This window comes from Sesamum indicum, linkage group LG6 (assembly GCF_000512975.1).
Source record: "Sesamum indicum cultivar Zhongzhi No. 13 linkage group LG6, S_indicum_v1.0, whole genome shotgun sequence".
In the NCBI taxonomy this organism is placed as follows: Eukaryota; Viridiplantae; Streptophyta; class Magnoliopsida; order Lamiales; family Pedaliaceae; genus Sesamum; species Sesamum indicum.
The window spans coordinates 3,118,450-3,139,909 of NC_026150.1; the positions used below are offsets into that span (position 1 = coordinate 3,118,450).

Here is a 21,460-nt window from a genome sequence, read left to right on the forward strand (position 1 = left end):
AGGGGGGGGGGGGGGTTATACTGACCAGCATCACAGTGTTCCAGTTACTACCTCACACAAAGAAAGAATATCTATCTATCTGCATATATATATAAATATACATATTTTCTTGAGACTTGCAAAATTCCCAAAAATACAATTTTTCACTGCCAGAGCACAATTGAATACACATTCCTGTAAGATGCTAAACAATTTGTGCACTTCATTACAAACTTATCCTCCTGAATCACTGAGTCACTTCTTCATCTGCAGTACTTAAAACTCTGGAGACCAATGATCAGAAGAAACAAATTATATCGACATTGAATCATCTCTACACAACCCAAACATTCTCCAGGCCATCCAACTTGATCATTTCACTACTGCGACCTTATCTACTCCAAACAGTGTGGTATCAAGCACAAAGCATAAGAAGCCTCTACCTGGGAAAGAAAACAGTAAGTTTCGTGAAGCAGAACAAACATCTGGTTCCTTAACAACTTCAACGGGCTTGACCCAACTGCTTTTCATATCCTCAACATTAGCTCCTTTGCCATATTCTGCATTCAATTCATGAATGGCTGCCAATGGAACAGAAATTAAAACCATGAGAAATTGTGAAACAACTGTTGTATCAAGCATATTAGATCACATCCAAAAGTGATCAAGAATCACAAAATTGAAGGATGGCGACAAGAAACCAAGATGATGATGGTTCAGCCACCTCTCGACTCCCACAGGAAGAGAATAAGCATACAACTAAATCCACTGTCAGAATTCAGATCTTCTAATCTCTTGCAGCTGACGGAAGGCAAATGCAGACAACTCGAAGTAAATGAATTGAAAAGGCCAAAAAGCAGAAATAATTTTTCCCAACCGTGACTTCCTTTCCTTTGTGTTTGCTATAGAGAGAAGATTAATGTGTCTTCTAATATTTATAGTCCATAATTTTCAGAAACATCATTAACTTTTAAATGGTTTGTAACAAGGAATTTATGATAACAAAACATTCCTCAAAAGAAAGGATTCTCGTGCTTACAATTAATACACCATATCATGGCAAAGGAACATTCTGATCAATCTCTATACAACCTATAACCACTACGTTAAGTTTTTAAGTTGCATTACAATAGTCATTTGCTTTACACTCTCAAACAAGGGAATAAGGAGGAGTGCATGAGTACCTTGATCAAGCACCTTAAGATCTACATCCTCGCCCGGGTAGACAATAGGAGTCTGGAAACCTTTGGATATGATGTAGCAGGATACATTTTCCATCTAAAGAAACAAGGAACAACAACGCATTTAAGGAAAAAATGTTCTAAACAAAAAGAAGAGACACTATATGTAAGTTAAAAAAGAAACAAACATTAGCAACACTACAAATTAAAAAAGGAAAGAACAACTATTCAACAGTGCAGCAAGAAACATTTGGTATCCTCCAAGGCATGATACATCAAGAATATTTTGCAATAAAAATTAACAAGTGAAGGTAAAGTTATTTTATATTATACATAAAAGTTAGTCAGTTTAGCCAAACAGAATATGTCTCAAATATCTAAATCTCTAGTCTAGTTGATAAAATCTTGGCGATTTACAATGAATCAAGGCATTAAACGGAAATCATAAAGTGTGATTTCAATCCAAATGAATGAATAGAAAAGCAAACAATTAAAGAAACAAATCTTAAAGGAACCTGTTTTAAGAAAAGTTCTAATGCATGATTCCTTTTACCGATTATATCTTCCAAAGTCAAGGAAATAAACCAGAGGTGGGTCCTCAAATAATTTCTCACATTGTGGCAACAATACTAGAAACAAAGATGCTATTCCCGCATTGAAATTAACTGAAGAACAAAAAACTCTTTAAATTGCCGATAGCTTTGTTGGAAGATTGTTGTGATTCCAAATTCCTTGGGATTGTAGTATCTGCATATATTTTTTTTACTTTGTATGATGTAGCTTGATTTTATTTCCTTTTCTATACTAGGTAACTAGCTATAACGTGTTTGTTCTACATGTATTTATACTCTCCGTATTATGAATGAATATGTGTGATAATTTTTCTTCCTCAGATTCTTTCTCATTTCAAGCATCATAACTATATGTGTTTTATACGCCATAAACAAAAGCAAATACAAAAATCTATGTCCTATACTTATAACAATAGCCAAGAATAATGTATGTATATATATATATATATAGAGAGAGAGAGAAGGTATTCATAATTAAATAGTTATAGTCATGCATTACCAATTTTGGCCATTTTCAGTGAATTGTTAATCAAGACCCAAATGCTTAGAGAAAACTATCAACTATGATTTATGATTTACAAATCACGGAAAGAAGTCCAAAATAATTCAAGCATGTAACAACAAAGCCTCAGTGAACTATAAGCCAGGAAATAGCACATCTCTGTAAAACCATGGCACAGCCTATTTGGTAGATATGTGGACATACTAGATGCCAGTCTGTGGAACAATTGTTAAGATAAGGTTTACTCCAGAAAAAATTTCAGCTATTGAGATGTTAGGCAGGTAGATAAATGAGAACTAAGCCAAGTGGCAGATGCCTTCTGTAACTACAATTTCAAAACCGCAAGCCCAGCAAGACACGGAGTAGCATACCTTGGACAAATCAAGCTCTATAAGATCATCAAGGAACTTTTAATAAGTTATGGACTACCACCACAATGTGCCATCTAATGCTGGACGTAAAATAACCTCAGGTGAGAGGCCAAACAAATTGTTGCTTGCTCTGTGAAGCTATTAAATGATTTTGTAACTAACAACTACGTCAAAAACTATTGAAGGTTGGCACCTTGCGTCAAGTCTGTTGTAGAAGGTCAGGACCTTGAATAAAAGCCAGTTCTGTAATTTCCATCTCTTACCATCATACCACACTAGCGCAGTCTTTGACATGATTTCTGTTTTAACGCGTATTTTCCACCCAGAGGGCCCTCTGTGATAAGTGCAGCACTCACAGAAACTAATTAATGCATCAAACACAATGAATACTTTTCAGCAGGGAACCTTTCTTATCTTCTTATGACAATAATTAAGTTTATTGGTAGAGCTCAATAGAATTATATAATTTTTGAGAATTCTCAACAAAATGCTTAATAACACATCATTTTACATATCATGCAGCACATACATAATATAATACATGAATATATTGATTTAGTCATATCAAGCTCGGATAAATGACAAACCTCAAAGATATTCTTGTTAGACAACAAGATAGGAAAAGTAACAAATTCCTTGATGATTCTCTGGAGCATATGTGTAGTAGTGTTATTTAAACGAATTGATTTGCCATACTGTAAACCCACAACTTGAAGGGAAGGGTACCTGCAACATCAAAATGAGTAATAGTGTGATCAACATGTTTAGCTAGATAACATTCCAAAAGCTTCAGACTACTAGTTTGGCTAGATCTTAGATATCTCAAGAGCTTGTAAATATCTTAAGACGTGAATATACCAGTACCTCTGTAAAAGTGATTTTGCTTTTTCAAACATTTTGAAAGTATTTTGACCAGCTTCTGAAGAACCTTCAAGATATTTACCAATGAGAACGAGGAAAATTCCATCTTCCTTAAACAAATTCTTGCTTCCCGCAGTTTTATTCAACCAGCAGTGGAAAGTACCTGCAAGTTATCTTGCATTAGAGTCTGATTCAGGACAGCAGGTAGAAAGGGTTTATTACATCTCGCATTTATACTGGTAAAGCTATTTGTGGAGTCGCTGGTGTTAAGACTAATCCCAGCCATCACAATGAGAAGTATATATACATTGCAATCTACATGATAGATAAAGAAGGCAGGTAACCAACTTCAACAATAACCCGAGGACAGAATTCCAGTTTTGTTCTAATTAAAGATGAATTTCATAGGAGAAAAACAGGAGATGATATGCAGGCATAGACTCTTTCAGAAAGAGGAAAATTAATTAGAGGTCAAGATATTGTGTCTCTGATCAACCTCTCTATGACCTCAAAACTCATCTCTTCATCTTCAGAAGAACTAATAGCACTTAGTTATACCTAGAGCGCGTACCTGCAAATAAACACTTTTACTTTACTAGGTAGAGCATCTTAAGAAATTGCAACAGATGGGAAGCAAGAATGTGCAAACATGCAGCAGACATAAGGAACTACAAAATCTGTGCCCTGTTCCTTGTTCAGATTCACCATGGTGAGGCTATAATGTGAAATGATTCAACAACCAACGTTTTCTCAAATCACCATCTCAAAAACTTATTGTGAATGCATCCTATACCTTATTCATAAGGAGAGCAATCTCTTATATTCCTCACATGTTTTGAGTCAATTCATCCTTTTCCTCTTAGTTTGAATTGTGAATAAACAGTGATAGCTTTAAAACAGCTTCTTGCTCTACTCACCTCTAGGCTGATGAAGAGAAGATCGAATGAAGGATAAAACATCATCCGTGATAAGCATCTTATGTTTTGTTTCTGATACAGTGGAATACCTGAAAAAGGCTGTCATTAACAAGTTAGGACAACTAAAGTAGAAAACAAGCTTAAGCTATCACAATACTAAATATAGACATCAATATAGTGGAATATAATTATGAATCTACACTGACACACAGAGACATGTATTTCCTTCCATTAATTGATAAACCATTGTTTTCCTTACAGGCAAAGTAAAAACCTAATTACACCTATTAATTGCAAAGAAAAATTCGAATCCCTTACCTCTGCCCTTGACAGCCTGTTAATTCTAGCCTCCTATAGATGCTATTGCTCCCATTAAACCAGGAAGCAGTCGAACGACCATCCGCCAAAACATTAATGCCCGCCCCAGATAACCGATGAGAAGCACCTTTAAAGAAAAATCAAGAAATCAAATCAACGGCAATGTCAAAATCCACTACAAGAAATCAAATCGACGGCACTGTAAAACGCTAAAAAGCGAATGCAAAACAATGAACAAACGACAATTTTAGGTGCTTGCAGTGTTCTTTACCCGGATAAATCTTGGGCAAAACCCAAAACATACGGCGCAGCCGTCGAACTCTGGAGTACATCTTCGATTACTCCGTTAAATTTTATCGGAGTTCCTCGGGCTCGTAATGGAATACGGGCTGTGATTTTAGCGCGTGAGAGTGAACTGAAACGGTTTCTTGATTTGGGTTTTTATGCAGAGGTTTACCAACGGTGTCTTGAATTTAGGTTTTTTATGCAGGGGTTTTAGAGGTTTAAGAGAGACCCGAATGGGAAACAGATATATTCATCCTATGCCGGGTTACTTGCTCCGTTTTACTCTACTTTCTTTTCTCACTTTTTCTTTTGATTAATTGTTTTTTCCCCGCAAATGTTTCCATATGTTTTTCAATTCTGAATTGCTTTCTTTTTCTATATCATTTTTAATTAGAAAAAAAATACAATTTTAGTCCTCTAATTTATAGAAGTGATATTATTGATCATGTATGAATTGATTTTTGTAATTTAGTCTTGTAACTTTTAAAATTTGTCGATTTTCAAGAATTGGCCGAAAAATTACATATGATTTGCACATATCTCAACTAAATTGCATTTTAGTCCTATAAGTTAGGGAGTATTTGGTATTTTTAGTCCCACAATTTATGGGAGTTGGCACTTTTAATCCCATATGAATTTATTTGCAGGAACAAAATTGTAAACAAATTGCAAATTCGGACCAAGTTGGCTGAAAAGGGATTAAAAATTTACCAAAATTTTAAAGTTACAAGACTAAATTATGAAAATCACTTCATACAAGAAAAAAAATGCCACACTTCTTAAGTTATAGGACTAAATTTGTCAATTTTCATCTTTTTTCAGCAAATTTAACCGAAAAATTATATGTGATTTGCACATGTCTCAACTAACTTGCGTTTTTAGTCCTGTAACTTATAGGATATTTAGTATTTTTAGTCCCATAACTTATAGGAGTTAGCATTTTTTATCCTATATGAATTTATTTGAGACATGTAATTTTTGCAGTTAACATCTTTAGTCCTCTTATTAATCAATTTAACATCTTTTAACATGTTTATTTTTAAATATTTTTATAAATTTATATATCTTTTAACATGCTAAATATTATTTTAAAAATAAACTATTAAGATTACATAATCTTTATAAAAAAAGACAATAATGATTAATATAAATAATTTTGACTCTTTGAAGTATTTTGTTAACCAATGAAACCTTGCCATAATGGTAAGGTTGAGTTCGAGTCTCACGTATGTTTAGGTATTTATTATATTTCATTAGTAGTATATTATTTTTTTATTTATTTTAAATTTATTGATTGATTTTAAAATATTAATATATTACATACTAAATATTATAATACTAGTATATTTATTGATTTAAAAATATCAATGCATTTTCGAGGGGGAGAAAAAAGAAGTATTTTGTTAACATTATAAAAAAACTAAAACTATTTTATTCTTTTTTCTAAGCAAGCCAATAAGCTCCCAATGTTCTAATTCTGCAAGTTCATTTGATATATATTAACTATTATGACACATAGTTCCTGTGTACATATAATAAATAATTATTTTTGCTTTTAAACATATTATAAATAAATATAAAATATATCAAACATTACATTAAAAAAAAAGAAAGAAAAAACAAGATTAATATGTATATCAATTAATGTAAAATTTTAAAAGTTGAATTAGTGCGACGGTATCATTAATCGCTTATAAATAAATAGTGTGGAGATCTTTTTATATTTATGTAAATATATATATATATATATCTCAAACACTTTGCGATATCCATAAACCTTAAAAGAAAAATTATTACAAACTTATTGCAATACATGACATTGAAATTAACCCTACTTGGGGTGGATAAGTGCTTAATGAAAATAAAAAGTTAACAGGTCGAGCCCATCCGGGCAACGTTAGTTCCCGCATTTTGCTCTCTATTGCACATCACTCATGAATCTCTCTTCCTTTCTCTTTCCATTTTCTTCGGGAAAATCTGAGAAAAAACAAAAGCATTTCTTCCGTGTCATCCTCGGACAACATGGCTTCTTGCAATGATCAGGTTACTATCTATCGAGTTCTTGTCGTTGTGTTTCCCTTTTCTTCATATTTCCTGTCTTGTGTTGAAATGTTGATGATCATTGAACGTGTTCTTTGGTTTTTGGGCCCTTGTCTTTTTCATCCATAAGAGATTTTTGCATTCGGGTTTTTCGAGGTTTTTTGTTTGCAGTAGTTTGATGAAGGATTTCAAGAATATTTAACGATTTAGATATGAAAAGGGAAGAAAAAGACTGCATTTTTTTCTGGGATAATGCTCAAAACCTGAAAGCAAATGGACATCCGTTTGTTTTCTTGATGCTTGAAAACGGGTTGCATATTTTAATTCAACAAAGGTTGGAACATAATGTTTGTGTTCAAATTCGTGAAGAATTGTAAAAAGGATTGTTTGTGATCGAAATTTGATCAGGGAATGCTGCATTGCCTGGAATTTCAAGGCTGCAACAATGAGTTGTTTTTCATGCTTCTCATGTCATGAAAGGAGAGCAAAATATGGCAGCAGGAAAGAAGGACCACTTGCTTCCGCTGAATCGGATAAAGATGCCTCTCCAAAGACACAGCCACAGCCTCAATCACAGCCGTTGCAACAGCCACCAAATGGTATAAGGCCAAAGATCGTCGTTTGTATTGTTTTTCTTGTACCGATTGTAGAGAAGTTATGCAAGTCTTTTTAATACAAGAAACTCAGGAATTAGTCCTAATGTTTGAACAATATTGTGAAAAGTACTCATTTGATGTTGACACTATGCAGATGATCATAGAAAGACAACAACAACAGAAGCAACAAATGACAAGGCTACACACGTAGGAGGAGATAACAACATTGCTGCTCAAACATTCACGTACAGGGAGCTAGCCACGGCAACAAAGAATTTCAGGCAAGAATATCTGCTCGGAGAGGGTGGTTTTGGACGGGTGTATAGAGGCCGACTTGAGAAAATGGACCAGGTTTTTTCCCATTATGCTACACCTTTAACATTCAGATTAATATACTTTTAGCACCACTTCTTGCCCTTTTATTTAGTTTCTTGTGATTGAGCTGATCATCAGCCTATTTTGTGTTCAGATGGTAGCTGTCAAGCAGCTTGATCGTAATGGGCTGCAAGGAAATCGAGAATTTCTTGTAGAGGTTTTGATGCTGAGCCTTCTGCACCACCCAAATCTGGTAAATTTAATTGGCTATTGTGCCGATGGAGAGCAGAGGCTTTTGGTATATGAGTATATGCCATTGGGGTCCCTTGAAGACCATCTACTCGGTATATTTCATTCACTCTTGTGTACTTTTCAGACAATTCCTGGGATAGCTTAATGAGCCTGACAGAGTTGATGGTTCTTTAACTGCTTCAGAAGATGTAACAAACCAAGAAGTTAGTTTTGATTTCATCATGAACCGTTACATAGTTCATCAGTTACCAAAAATCAGAAAATTTACAATTTCCACACAGTTGCATTGCATCACAGAACAATGATTGTCTGAAAATTTTGAAAATTACAAGAATGGTTTCCTTAGAGTTCCCAAGGAACTGGAAATACTAGGTTGTTTGGATTGAAATATTCCTGATCTCTGAAAACGTTAAAATGCTTGTAAGTGTCACAAAAAAGATCATGAGGTCGTTACAAATATTAGTTACTTAACTAAAAGCGAAACCAACATAGCTTATTGACCGGAAACCTGCTGACTTAATTCTCCAGACATTCCACCAGGCCAGACTCCATTAGCCTGGTCCATAAGGATGAAAATAGCATTACATGCTGCCAAAGGTCTGGAGTATTTGCATGATAAAGCCAGTCCTCCCGTCATTTACCGTGACTTGAAATCATCCAACATCTTGCTGGACAGGGACTTTAGTGCAAAACTTTCTGACTTTGGGCTGGCGAAGCTTGGACCTGTAGGCGACAAATCACATGTATCTACGAGGGTAATGGGAACATACGGCTATTGTGCTCCCGAGTATCAGAGAACAGGTCAGCTTACTGTAAAATCAGACGTCTATAGCTTTGGAGTTGTTCTGTTGGAATTGATCACAGGACAAAGAGCTATCGATTCCCGGCGAAGACCCGAACAACAGAATTTAGTGACATGGGTAAGCTAAAGTATCCTTGTTTCCTTTTGCTTCCCCATGTGATACATACCTCAGAAATTCAACTACTTATTCGTTATGAAATGCATACATTGCCAGCATAATGATATATGATATTTGTCTATCGCATCATATGTATAAGATAAGAACACTAATGAACTTCTATGGATGATGAATGTATGAGTAATTGTTATAGTTCAACCACAGATTAAGACACATCAGAATATAAGTAATGCCCCCTAGGATGAGGAAAAAACAATGTGTTTGGCAAGAAAACTGACATAATCTGGTGAACTTTCTGACCAGGCCGAACCAATTTTCAAGGATCCACACAGATTCTGCGAACTGGCTGATCCAATGCTTCGCGGTGACTTCCCAAAGAAAAGCTTCAATCAAGCTATTGCCGTTGCAGCCATGTGCATTCAAGAAGATGCATCAAGCCGTCCTTTCATCAGCGATGTGGTGACTGCACTCAGTTGCCTCCCCTTGCAGCCCGACACAGGATACGTGCCTCCCATTTCAATTCCATCTCCACCGTTGGCAGGAAGCCATGCGAGACATCAGAGCGAAATCACAGCCAAGGAACGGGAAAAAGCAGTTGCAGAAGCCATAGCATGGGGCGCTAAGTCAAGGAACAGTTGTGCAAAGTAGCCTGATAATGGTTATTCTTGTGTGAAACACAATGTATCCCCTTGCTGTTAGTCCCCTTTTTTTTTTTTCATTTTTTCCTTTTTTTTTTTAAATTTCTAAGGGTAGCAATTGAATTCTAGAGGGAAGAAGGAAGAATTTGCAAGAGCAAGAGTTGCAACATCAATATTTGTGTGTGGTTCTTGTACATATCGTTCTTATTTGAAATATGATGAAATTTACTTAAATATGTAAGAAGCCTTTTTCCTTCTTCTCTTGTTTTATGTTGTTTAGTTTGAGTGTATCTAATCAATTCTAAAACTGTAATATAAGGTGCGCCAAGAGCATAATGAATGCCCAAAAACGGTGATAATTATACCTATAAACCATTACTAACTAGATCGTTGGAGTTCTGATGTTGAGACACTTCATCATCTCCATTGTCTAAGCAAACTTCAGGTTTTATTTCCCCCTGAGAATTAAGCCAAGCAGGAGCGATCGAGCACCCGACCTTACGACTTTGAGATTTATCATGTGATTGTTGTATAATTCAAAAAATATGACCAACTATACCTAAATTATTCGATCCGACCAAACCCAATCCAGATAAAAAATTTTCTCGAAACTAATTGCACACATGCATTATAAAAAAGAACATAATTTCCATCTCGAAACTTTCATTTCGCTTTTATTTCATCCATGTCTTATTTTTCACTATGCATGGAAATAAGAATTTATTGCAAGAACAATTTCAAGGGCATTTGGGGCCTCCTTCCTTAGTCTTCCAGTCATTGTAGCATGGGCAACATTCCTTGTGACCATAAGTTCCGGGTGGCACGCACAGGCATGTGTCACAACATTTGTTGCAAAACAACAGACAGTTGTTCTTATGCTCCGTGTTTGAGCATCGCCGATCGCATTCACTCCCACATCCTTTCAATAAACCAAAAAATACATATTTATTTATTTTACTTAGGTGTTTATATTTAAATATTAAGTTTTACGCTATATTTGAGTTTAGGATAAATTATATAAATACCCTTTAAAGTTAAAGTCTAATTAGACCAACACCCATATTCTTTATAAGTTTACAAGTACGCTTCCAAAATTGTAATTTTAATTTACCTCGACACCCATCAGCCCAGAGTTTGGGATTTAAAATGCACCACATAAAATAAGGATAAATTACAATGTGCTCCCCTGAAACTTAATATAATTACAAATATCCCTTTATTTTTTGAAAAATTACAAACGTCCCACTAAAATAGACAGTATTTGTAATTTTTCAAATAACAATAAGATATTTATAGTCATAGCAAATTCAGAGGAGTGTGACGCGTTGTAATTTACCCTAAAGTAAATTACATTAACATTCTCCTCAAAATGTATTTGTAACTTTAGAAAAGAAAGAAATAGTTGCATGATTAAATAGTAGACTGAGAATTTGTGAAGAACTCACTTTCTAGAGGGACTGGACAGGTGACCGGAGAGGTTGCTGCTGGAGCAAGGAGGGAGAGTGAAGCAATGTGTGATGGAACTCTCTCACCACCCTAATGACATAGAAAATATGGTGAATTATTAAATAAGTACATCAACATTATTAAATATATGTGTGGGATCACATAAGATTACTGTAATTGTTTAACTTAAAAGCCAAAAAGAAATGAAAGAAAAAAAAATTAATTGATTTTTTTATGATATTTTTTGAAAAAATTTATATTGACACCCTTGAAGTTAGTTTCAAATACACAAACACCCCATACTCTTTATAAAATTATAAATATACCCATCAGGGTTGTAGGTGTACGTACAATTACACCCTCCCTATTTAGAGCAAAAAACTTGCACAAATATCTCATGAAAACATCACCCCTCGAAAGGTGTATCTGTAATTTTACAAAAGACAAGTATATTTGTATATTTGAATCTAATCTCACGAAGTGTCAATATAATTTACCCAAAATTATATATATATATATATATATTAAGATGAGGAAAGTATGTGAAAATTAAATATTACATATAACCCCTTCTTGGAAAATCAAATGTGCTTAAATTTGCACTTACTAGTGAAACCTCAATGAAAGATAAGGAAGAAAAGCATAAAAGGAGCAAAATGAAATGCAACTTTGCAGAGGAAATCATTCTTGATGGCCTTTTTTCTTTCCTATTGGGAGATTTTAATTTGATTTCAAAGGGTAAAAATTGATGTGAATTGCTCTCTCAAAATCCTACTTTTATAGGTGGAAATTAGGGTCACACTCTACATATGAAATTAATATACATTTTCAAGATTACTTGGGATTACACCAAATGATGTTATGCTACTAAAAACTGATTTGAAATTGTAAATCCCATTTTGAATTACTTACCAAAATTTCATGTAATCGAATTGGATATATTTCATAAATCACAATGATTTGTAATTTGATTTTGGCAAAATTCGGTAAATCTGTTTTTTTTTTTTTTATAGTATTACATTGATTCAACAAATATATATTAATATATTAAAACAGATACTCACATGTTTGACAAGACTCTAACCCGTGACATTGGTTCATAAGAGCTTGATTTTAGACTCAACCACTAGGCTAAGATATAATTGGTCAAAATTCAATAAATCTAAATGCCACAAGTACAGTTTTGGGCCTCATAAGGTTGATTTGGTCTCCTTAGTAACTTGTGAAAACAGAAGATTGGTCCAAATGGCCCAAGCCCAACAAAGGCCCATTAATTTTTTTTCTAGATAAAAATTAAGATGGCCCGAAAATGGGCCCACGGCCCAGTTACAAGTGACCACGAATTACAACCAAAACAAGAAAAGCATGCACAGGTGAAGGGTTAATTACTTGTATCAGCGAAATTCACCCAGAGCAAACTGATCCAGATTGCTACGTAGGACCCGACTGTTTGACCCGGAAATCACTCGGGCAACTGTAAAGAGCAGAGTCCCAGCAAACCCGTAACGGCATTTTCATACGGCAATCTTCGCATAACTTTTGCTTCTCATACACAGAAGATTCCACGCGTCAACAAATCATCATACTCTCTCAGCTGGTAGGCCGTTTTGCATTGACCTTTTGTTGTATCATCATTTCTTATTCAAGCTTTTTTTTTTTCTTGATCCATGATTTGTTTGTGTTATTTTATCAGAAAATGTGTGGATTTGATGGGTTGAATGCTATAGTTATTGGTTTAAATTTATGTATAATTTTTTTGGAGCTCGTGTGTTTGCTCTCCTTGCTCCTTTTCAGTTTTATTCTCCCGTGAGTCTTGATCCGTATGGGTTAGCATTGTTTTCGGGCTTATTTTGAGTTCGTTTTCTTGTTTCCCCTTTCAGATTCTTGGCATGAAAAGGGTTTTTTGGCGGGATTGGTTTGCCATTGGACTTCTTCTGTTGTAATTGGATTTGGGGAGAGATTTTGACTTCCGGGGGAGGAGAAAAAGAAAAGTGAAGAGGGAAAATATAGATTGGCAGAATTTTGAGGTCTAGAGTCTGTTTGTGTAATTGGACTGATGAAAAATCAAGTTTGGCCATGGGTTTTAGGATTGATTTATATATTTGCAGTTGGAGCTATATGGATTGCTGCTAGTTTTGTGGTACAGTCGGTTGTGGATGGCGGTGTTTCACCATTTCTTGTAACATATATTTGCGATTCATTATTTGTCCTGTTAATACCTTTAGTTGAAATTGTGCGCTACTTGGAAGATAATCATGGGAGTTGGTTGTTTTGGCGAAAAAGAGAGGATACTAATTTGCAAGAATCGAGAGCAGCTGAGGAGAAGGTTCTTCTTGAAGATTACGAGGCTGGTGCTCAAGCTGAGGGATTGAAATCAGATGTGATTGTGCTAAAGAATGATATTGATCATCATAAGGAAGGAGAAGCAATGTCGGAACAGCATCGAGTTCCTGAGTATGTTGGCAGCTGGGGATTGGATGCAAAAGGGCGTTGGACACGTCGAAGAACAGCAAAAGTCAGCCTTTTGATATGCCCCTTTTGGTTTCTGGCACAACTCGCATTTAATCTTTCTCTCAAGTATACTTCAGTCACTGTAAGAATTTGATTTGATTCATTTTTATGTTTTTGACTTGTACAAATTGTTTACATGTGAATAACATTAAGTTCTTTTTCCTTGTATAGTCAAATACTATCCTAAGCAGTTCCTCCAGTCTGTTCACCTTTTTAGTTGCTCTTGTATTTTTGGGGGAGAAGTTCACTTGGCTCAAGCTGATTAGCGTTCTGCTTTGCATGGGAGGAACCATAATTGTCAGCCTGGGCGACTCAAAGGCAGGATCAAATTTAGTTGCCTCAAATCCTGTTAGTGGAGATATTCTGGCTCTTGCATCTTCAGCATTTTATGCTGTATATACCACCCTACTTCGTATTAAATTACCGGATGACGATGATGAAGTACAAGGCCGTGTAAGCATGGCCCAAGTTCTTGGATTCTTGGGTTTGTTCAACCTCCTGTTGTTTCTTCCTGTTGCCCTCATATTAGAGTTTACAAAGCTTGAGAATTTCCACATTCTTAGTGGGAGGGACTTAGGTCTCATTGTCGGTAAAGGTATGATAGTAAAGCTTCAGCCTTGAATTAAAATGTTGGTATATTTTGACCTGTTTGCATGCCTTGGCCTCTAAGATCTGTGCTATTGATGAACCTTTGCAAGGTTGATTTGTCAGAGACTTAAAATTCAGTTCATTTTCTTAATTGGGTAAATCTATATTCTTGTTCGGTGATTCTTATGTTGATACTGTCCAGAAACTCTTCTTTTGTTGGCCCTGATCTTTTGGATCTGTGAGAATTGCTACAGATTTATGATGGTTTTCACCTTAGTGTATAATTGCATCATTATGTAATGACCTGAGTTTTAAAGTTAAGGCTAAAGTTGGGCGACCATGCATCTAATGGATCTTGTAGGATAAAGAGATGAAGTTCTACATAATTGCCGATGCTAGCTGTGGTTTTTGTTATAGTACCTCTGACATCATCACATTTTGAAAGACCAACTTGCCAATCTTTTTGGGGTTTCTTACCATTTATCTTTTGTATGGCGGGAAGAAGTGAAAAATTAAATGGTAGAGGATTTCAGTTACACCAGTTACATAGGCTATAAGCACTAGCCAAAAATGGCTCTGTTTCCCACTGTCGACATCATGAATAGTTACATATCACCTTTCTCTGGATGCATATGTTTACATTTTCACTGCGGTGGTTGTTAATATAGTTTTCCTTTTTCTTGTTCTTGGGATTTTAATTACTATGACCTTTTTTTAAATTATTTTCCAACTTTTTGAACTGTTATTAACCTGTAAAAGTTCCACATTTTTTGGTCATTGTGAATATTATTTTTGCTTGAACCTATATAGTTGGTAAAAACTATGTAATTCATCATCCAATTTGTTAGCTGCCTCAATGTCCCATCTGATCATCGACTAAGTTTGACTCTGTCACAACATGCATGTCTTGTTTAGATTCAAGATACAACTTCTCATCAGGTTTCTGAGATCTGGTAAGGGCTTTAGATGAACATAGGCTCAAATGACAATTAGCCCATAAAATTACTTGGCTATTTTCTGAAAACAGAGTATAATGCTCTATTCTAGATCTGTGTTTCAAGGAAATAAGATCCCAGATATTTCATATAACATGCATAAAGATTCCACTTTTGATATGCCAAAGAACATGCCAATTGATTTTTAGCTAGAATAAGGCGAGATTTTATATATGAAGAAATGGCGATAGATAATGTTTGATTAGAAAATTCTGTTTTCTGTCTTAGACAAAAGGTCGGTGTTGAGGATTAGATCATGTTTGGCTTGATCGACAGTTGTGCTGAAGTAACTGTGTAACCTGATTTTCTTCAACTTTTTAGTAGTCTTTCTGTTTTTCGTTCTCTGTTCAAATTTTTGTTATCTCTTTTAAAATCTCCTTTCTGATGGAGTGGAGGATGGATTTAAGTCTGCAAGGAGGGAGATGAATGCCTATTGCATGAGGAATGGCTTTTCACTTTACTCTTTTGCCCTTATCATGTTTAACATCACTGATCTTGATGGCTTTAGGAATCTAAAATCAAAATCTCCAATCACAAAATCATAAAATAAAATCTGATAAGTTCTGTTAGATCTTTGTCCACCATTATTGAATTATTTCCTTTGATCCTCTCTAATGATGTTAAAATTGTTTCTACCATATAAACCGAACTCTAACTTTAAAACTTACACATTCAGGTTTACTGGATAATGTGCTGAGTGATTATTTATGGGCCAAGGCTGTGCTCCTCACAACGACAACTGTGGCAACAGCAGGCCTTTCAATTCAGGTACCATTAGCAGCTATTGTGGACTCACTGACAGGAAATGCGCCCCATCTGTTGGAATATATTGGAGCTGCTGTTGTAATGGTTGGTTTTACGGTCCTTAATATCCCTTCAGGTGTTCTTTCTAGAACTACAGAAGCTAGTCTTGAATTGGAAACTTCAAATAAGAATGCAAATGAACATCGAGATGACCTTTGATACGCACGAGATAGTTTCACTTTGGTGGGATAGAGTAAAATAGCCGATATGTACATTAGTTTAATTGTTTCGACAGAAAAACAGAAATACATATAGTTGATTCTTTGGCGTTGTTCTGTTAGGAGTCGGCATACTGACCCTTCCCCGTGAGACTTTGCATTTAGTACCTGAAACATGAAATGTAAAGAAGTATAGATACTGTTCAAGCCTTTTTTATGAATGTAGTTGAAGCAGCTGCTATTCTTGCCAAGCAACTGAGATAATCTTTCTTTTAGTTGTATACAGTTGTTCGTGGGTTTATTTCTTTTAGTATGTATGGTTACTGTCTGGAAGCAGACAGCATACTCTCTGGAGAGTAATCACCTTTCATTACCCAGACCTTGTGGCAGCAATCTGTCAAGGAGAAATACTTCCATAGGTAATATTTCTTTTGATGCATATAAGAAAAATTAATGTCTGCCCATTGAACCTATTGGAAAACCAAGCAGATGCAGGTGGCGATCTCCTTGAAAATGGGAAAAATGTGGTAGAGATATGAGAAATGAGTAAAGAAAACCCTATGAAAATAAAATAGTAGATTACCTCCTTATCAAAATCATTGCTAGGGGGATAATTTGTCACATTTTTTGGAACAAAACGGTAACTTGCTAATTCTTTTTTCACAAAAACGTATTTGCTCATTTTAAGTTCACATGGGGTAAATTGCAGTTAACCCTCTTTAAAATCCTCCAAAATCATTATGGCAGTTTAGACACTATACATGTAACATACTACAATCGTTGTTGAGTTGCATTAGGTAGATTTTCGAAATATCAATTGTATACATAATATGAAATAAAAGGCTAACCATATCATATACGGTATGAAGATTCATAACGAGACGTCACTCATAGATACAGCATCTCACGAGCTTGGTTATGGTAAAGTAAGTTATTTTTCTATCTTGATCATATGAGTATCCCGACATCAGTCGGTACGTCGCCTCACAACTTAACATACCCACTAGCACTGACAGATTTTGCGAATCTATTATAACATTGCCTTTGAGAAATGTTATATCTTGATCATACGAGTATCCCGACATCAGTCAGTACGTCGCCTCACAACTTAACATGCCCACTAGCACTGACAGATTTTGCAAATCTATTATAACATTGCCTTTTGAGAAATTACTTTGGAGCCTGCAATGGAAACGATTCCCCCACATTCAATCTTCGCACAGAGGTAAAAGCTCATAATTATTAGTTTAGTCACACTTCCACAATGAATCCCTTTGTAAATGTCCAAGATAATGTCGTGCAATTATAGCAGTACAATAATGATGGGGCAAAGATGCCGTCTCAAAAGCTGAGAAATTACATAGTTGGGCAGCAGGGGCAGCTAACACGTACTAATTGTGGTAAGTCCCAATGTAAATATTGTTTCCATGTGGAATTTGCCAGACCATGTAAATTAGCATCAATAATTTCACAATGATGTTTCGATCATCTACCAGGAACAAATCTTGATAACTCTAGCTCTGTGCTGTATTCATATGTCCGTATCTTTGCATCACTCTCCTTGTTGCTAATGCTGCAGCTTCACTTGCACGCAATGTGCCAGTTGCCATGATTGCTGCAAACTCACTGCTAATCTCCTCTTGTACTCTGTTTCGAGCATCTCCAAGTGGATCCCCAGCAACCGCATTATCAGATGGCTTCTCTTGTGTCCCGCCTTCTATGGGAATAGTTCTCATATCAGACTGTTGATCTACATTCCGTGAAGATTCTGTTCTTGGTTTTTCATCAACATCTTCATCCTTTGTCTGTGTGGATTGGGCATAACCCGCACGGGTCAACTTAATGGCACTGGCTGTCTGATTGGACTGAGCAACTGTCGAAGGCCTGAACTGGGGTGCCTGGGGGACTGCACCTGCTCTTAGAGTAGTCTCTAATTGCTGTATCATTGGCACTGCACAAAAACATTTATTTTTAGATAAGCAAACAACGCTTAGCATAGAAAGCAATAATCATCATTACAATCTGTTTGGTATGCACAAGCAGATTTTCACTTTCTGGCATGTTTATGAATTAGATACTTCTGGAACCATTTAATTCCAGAAAATATGATAGCAAGCAGATTACATGAATTCAACTCCCAGCCCCTCAATGTTTGGTTAGCCATGCTATGAGGATTTGAAGCACCATTGTCGCAAGAAATCCTCTAGCAGCAGTATCTTTCAAACCTACTATTGCTATGAATAAGCTTAGAGTTGTAGATATCTGTAATGCACAAGAGTAGGATGAGAAAGGATCAACCCAAACAGATGGAGAGAAATTGGTAATTTGTTAGGAGATGATCTTCTGGGTGGAAAGCATGTTTTATCATTAGAAGTTCCAACAGGCCAAGCAGTTTTTGAGCAGATGCCACTGGCCAGTAGCCAGCTGATAGTTGCTAGCATCTATTAAGATGTAATGGCAATAATAACCTGGTGACACCACAATTGCTCCACTGCATTCACTCACAAGACACATTTTATCCATGAAATATGGCATAATTTAGACAATCATACGATAAGGAAGGGACTTACAAATGAGAGCACCCATGGGGCTGCTCATAACTTCATTTGGGAGATTCAAGATGTAGTCTGGTATTGAAGCACCAACGAGAAACTGGGCAACCTCATTACTAAAATTGTTGCAGTTATGAGTCAGCAAACTGTAAGTTTCAGCTGTGTAGCGAGGACCAATCTCTTGCAAGTACATCTCGAATACATCCTTAGGCACATGCGTAAAACCAAGATCTACAACTCGAATTGGAGTACCATATGGAGTTGTTCCAGCAGGAGCACTTTGTATGCCACCTCCAAAGTAGTACTCATAACCATATACTACCACTCCAGTGTGCCTGCAAAAATTAAAAGAAATTTATATACATATGAAGATCTGAGGTTTTGCAATAGGGAGGATGACATTTAGTAAAGTACCATATTCACAAATTCTGTCTATGAGGAAAAAACTCAGGAATCCACATAAAATCTATACTTCAAGCTTTTGGAATTCCATTATTAGAAACAACAGTTACAAAGAGATACAATCCTTACCATATGCCTTCAATAGGCTTTCCCAAGAATGTTGTAGATAATTGCCTGGCAAGGCCCTGGCTTAAGTCATACACGTTCAAGGCAACCTTGTAACCTTCCTGAAACAACACAAGGTTTCATAAATGGATATGCACAGCAAATTTTTAGTAATTTTCTTCTTCTGTTCCCCCTGCCATCACAACATCTTCTAATTGATCACAAACAATTTGATGAAATGTGTACCTCAGCCATCACTGGCAGTCCCACCAGAACGACTATGATAAAGAATAGGGCGAGACTCTATTTTTAAATAATGAAAGCTGACCTACAAACAAAAAAACATTAAGATTACACTTCAGAGGACAGCAAATGTTACTGAGGGATACAAAGTCAGAGCTCACTAGTAAAGAATAACAAAGCAAATCATAAAGCAAAAACCCTTCGACATGCCAGAGCCCAGAGAAAAGAGAAGTTTCGGCATCAGGTGTCAATGTCAAATGTGATAATAGAGCCACAAGCAAACATTGGCCATCACAAACACAGCAAGTTAGTTAACCTCTCTTTCGAATTTCAAGCAACTTCACTTGAACCTGTTGATACTCATCTCAGAATGAAAGTCATCTTAAGTTACCTCTACATGAGACCTGAATGGCTTCCTGAAACAGTGATTCTCCTCATCACGACAATGTAATACAGTCAGAAAGGTACAAACCTGGCCGCCAACCTATGAGATGTTGTCTTACAAACACAACAGAACAATTCTAAGAATTTGAGGACTCAAGAGTTCAGTAAAATCTTGTTTCCATGACTAGCAAAGACCAATGGCAATGTACAGTAAAAGAGCACAACCAATGGAGACAGTTTGCAAGGATGGAAGAAACAGGATAAAGAGCAGAGAAATATAAGTTAATGACGAGTATGAAGCATCATCTTGCCACGCATTAAATGTGAATAAACCAAATATGACAAAGGATTTGAGGCGCTCAGACAAATCTCCAATCTCAGGCAATTTTAAAGATTGCATCATCAATTAGATTAAGAAGACAACAAGATATTAATAATGTATACTCAATGCCCGAAAAACATAAACTGTCCCTCTCTAATTTAACCCGTACTCCACAACAAACTCCTACAGAGATACAGTTTTGCAATCTCCTTCTCCCATAGCAAATATCACATCAACTATAAACACATAAATCAAAATGTACCAATCTTCCCAACGCTTCAAAATAAATAATAACTAAATAAAAGAAAAACCACAGGGTCCACAACCGAATTTCTCTCGATCCCAACCAATTTCCACAAAACTCAGCAGCTCCGGCATATATGTCCTTCAAAAAATACATAAAAAATCGAAACTGTGCGAAACTACCGGATACCTCAGATCAAAACGGAAGCAAACAAAATTCAAGCAGAGACCACATAAAATCATCAATCCAAATCCACATAGAGAATCAAAGTCGAAAAGTACCACCAAAACAAACAGGAATTATCTGCGCAACAATCCCAAAAAAGTTGGAGAAAATCAAAGCACATTCTCCTAGATAACAAAAGCAAGACAATGTAGAATTACGTAGCGTACCTGAAGAGAGAGGAATATTACAAAACCAACCGCAAGCGTGAGAAATTCACAGGATCTCAGCGTCAATTTCAGAAAATCTGGGAGGGGCCTTTTATACTGTGTGGAAAAAAAAAAAACAAAAACCAAAAAGAGCGAGGGAAAAGATTCCCTAAAACGACCAAGAGGTTTCCGCTTCTTCGACTTTCTAGAATCTACCACCCAGTCATAACCCGACACGTCACTGGATCTTTGATGTTCCCTTTCGTTGTTCAATTTTCTATGGACCAAAATTGAGCAACTCTCTCAGCACGCGATCACCCACCTTCCAATTCCAACTCATTTTTTGGTGGAAAATTAAATAAATATAGGGGTATACATGTCGTTTTCGAATTTGTGCTAAAACTCGAATATAAGTTTGCTTTTCAAAATATATATACTAATTGTCACTGCACACGTAATCTTGTGAGTATATCAAAAAGAATCGTAAAAAGAGATGAATATAAAGAAAAAATAGAAACAAACATGATGAGAGGGGATGAAAAATAAAAAAGTAAAAAATATGAAGTGAGACGAGAGAGGAAAAATAAG

At 35.8% G+C, this 21,460-nt stretch overlaps 4 protein-coding genes and 1 long non-coding RNA gene across 9 annotated transcripts in view; 2 read left to right on the top strand and 3 right to left on the bottom strand.

Moving 5' to 3' along the window:
- LOC105163513 overlaps nt 1-5,238 on the bottom strand; it is an 11,569-nt gene extending 6,331 nt beyond the window's left edge. The window contains exons 1-7 of one of the 2 annotated variants that reach the window (XM_011081880.2): nt 4,973-5,238; nt 4,702-4,828; nt 4,384-4,472; nt 3,470-3,629; nt 3,193-3,331; nt 1,164-1,257; nt 423-560 (exon numbers count right to left, since the gene is read on the bottom strand). In XM_011081880.2, the coding sequence (XP_011080182.1) occupies nt 423-560; nt 1,164-1,257; nt 3,193-3,331; nt 3,470-3,629; nt 4,384-4,472; nt 4,702-4,828; nt 4,973-5,033 (808 nt within the window). In that variant the 5' untranslated portion in view covers nt 5,034-5,238. Of the gene's footprint in view, nt 1-422; nt 561-1,163; nt 1,258-3,192; nt 3,332-3,469; nt 3,630-4,383; nt 4,483-4,701; nt 4,829-4,972 lie in introns of those variants that run through there. The other variant, XM_011081881.2, reaches the window with a different exon arrangement.
- On the top strand, nt 6,973-9,901 carry LOC105163514 (probable serine/threonine-protein kinase PBL25). Its single transcript, XM_011081882.2, has 6 exons — nt 6,973-7,029; nt 7,435-7,625; nt 7,777-7,973; nt 8,092-8,281; nt 8,718-9,109; nt 9,413-9,901. The coding sequence occupies exons 1-6, from the start codon at nt 7,022-7,024 to the stop codon at nt 9,755-9,757; spliced, it is 1,323 nt and encodes a 440-aa protein (XP_011080184.1). The 5' UTR covers nt 6,973-7,021; the 3' UTR covers nt 9,758-9,901.
- On the bottom strand, nt 10,382-11,924 carry LOC105163515. Its single transcript, XR_847929.2, has 3 exons — nt 11,801-11,924; nt 11,193-11,283; nt 10,382-10,666 (listed from the first exon to the last, which is right to left on the bottom strand). It is a non-coding gene; the product is annotated as an uncharacterized LOC105163515 (long non-coding RNA).
- On the top strand, nt 12,600-16,530 carry LOC105163516 (thiamine-repressible mitochondrial transport protein THI74). Of its 2 annotated transcripts, XM_011081883.2 has the most exons (4): nt 12,600-12,790; nt 13,074-13,786; nt 13,876-14,299; nt 15,964-16,530. In XM_011081883.2, exons 2-4 carry the CDS (start codon nt 13,250-13,252, stop codon nt 16,248-16,250), a joined length of 1,248 nt encoding a protein of 415 aa, XP_011080185.1. In that variant the 5' UTR covers nt 12,600-12,790; nt 13,074-13,249; the 3' UTR covers nt 16,251-16,530. The 2 variants fall into 2 exon arrangements, with proteins under 2 accessions (XP_011080185.1, XP_020550832.1); XM_020695173.1 differs by lacking the exon at nt 12,600-12,790 and having other exon boundaries at nt 12,862-13,786.
- Nucleotides 17,464-21,031, bottom strand: LOC105163517 (desumoylating isopeptidase 1). 3 transcript variants are annotated; one of them, XM_011081885.2, is made up of 6 exons: nt 20,894-21,000; nt 19,943-20,049; nt 19,555-19,636; nt 19,333-19,430; nt 18,820-19,136; nt 17,464-18,200 (listed from the first exon to the last, which is right to left on the bottom strand). In XM_011081885.2, exons 3-6 carry the CDS (start codon nt 19,561-19,563, stop codon nt 17,764-17,766), a joined length of 861 nt encoding a protein of 286 aa, XP_011080187.1. In that variant the 5' UTR covers nt 19,564-19,636; nt 19,943-20,049; nt 20,894-21,000; the 3' UTR covers nt 17,464-17,763. The 3 variants fall into 3 exon arrangements, with proteins under 3 accessions (XP_011080187.1, XP_011080186.1, XP_011080188.1); XM_011081884.2 differs by lacking the exon at nt 19,943-20,049 and having other exon boundaries at nt 20,894-21,031; XM_011081886.2 differs by lacking the exons at nt 19,943-20,049; nt 20,894-21,000 and adding an exon at nt 20,783-20,801.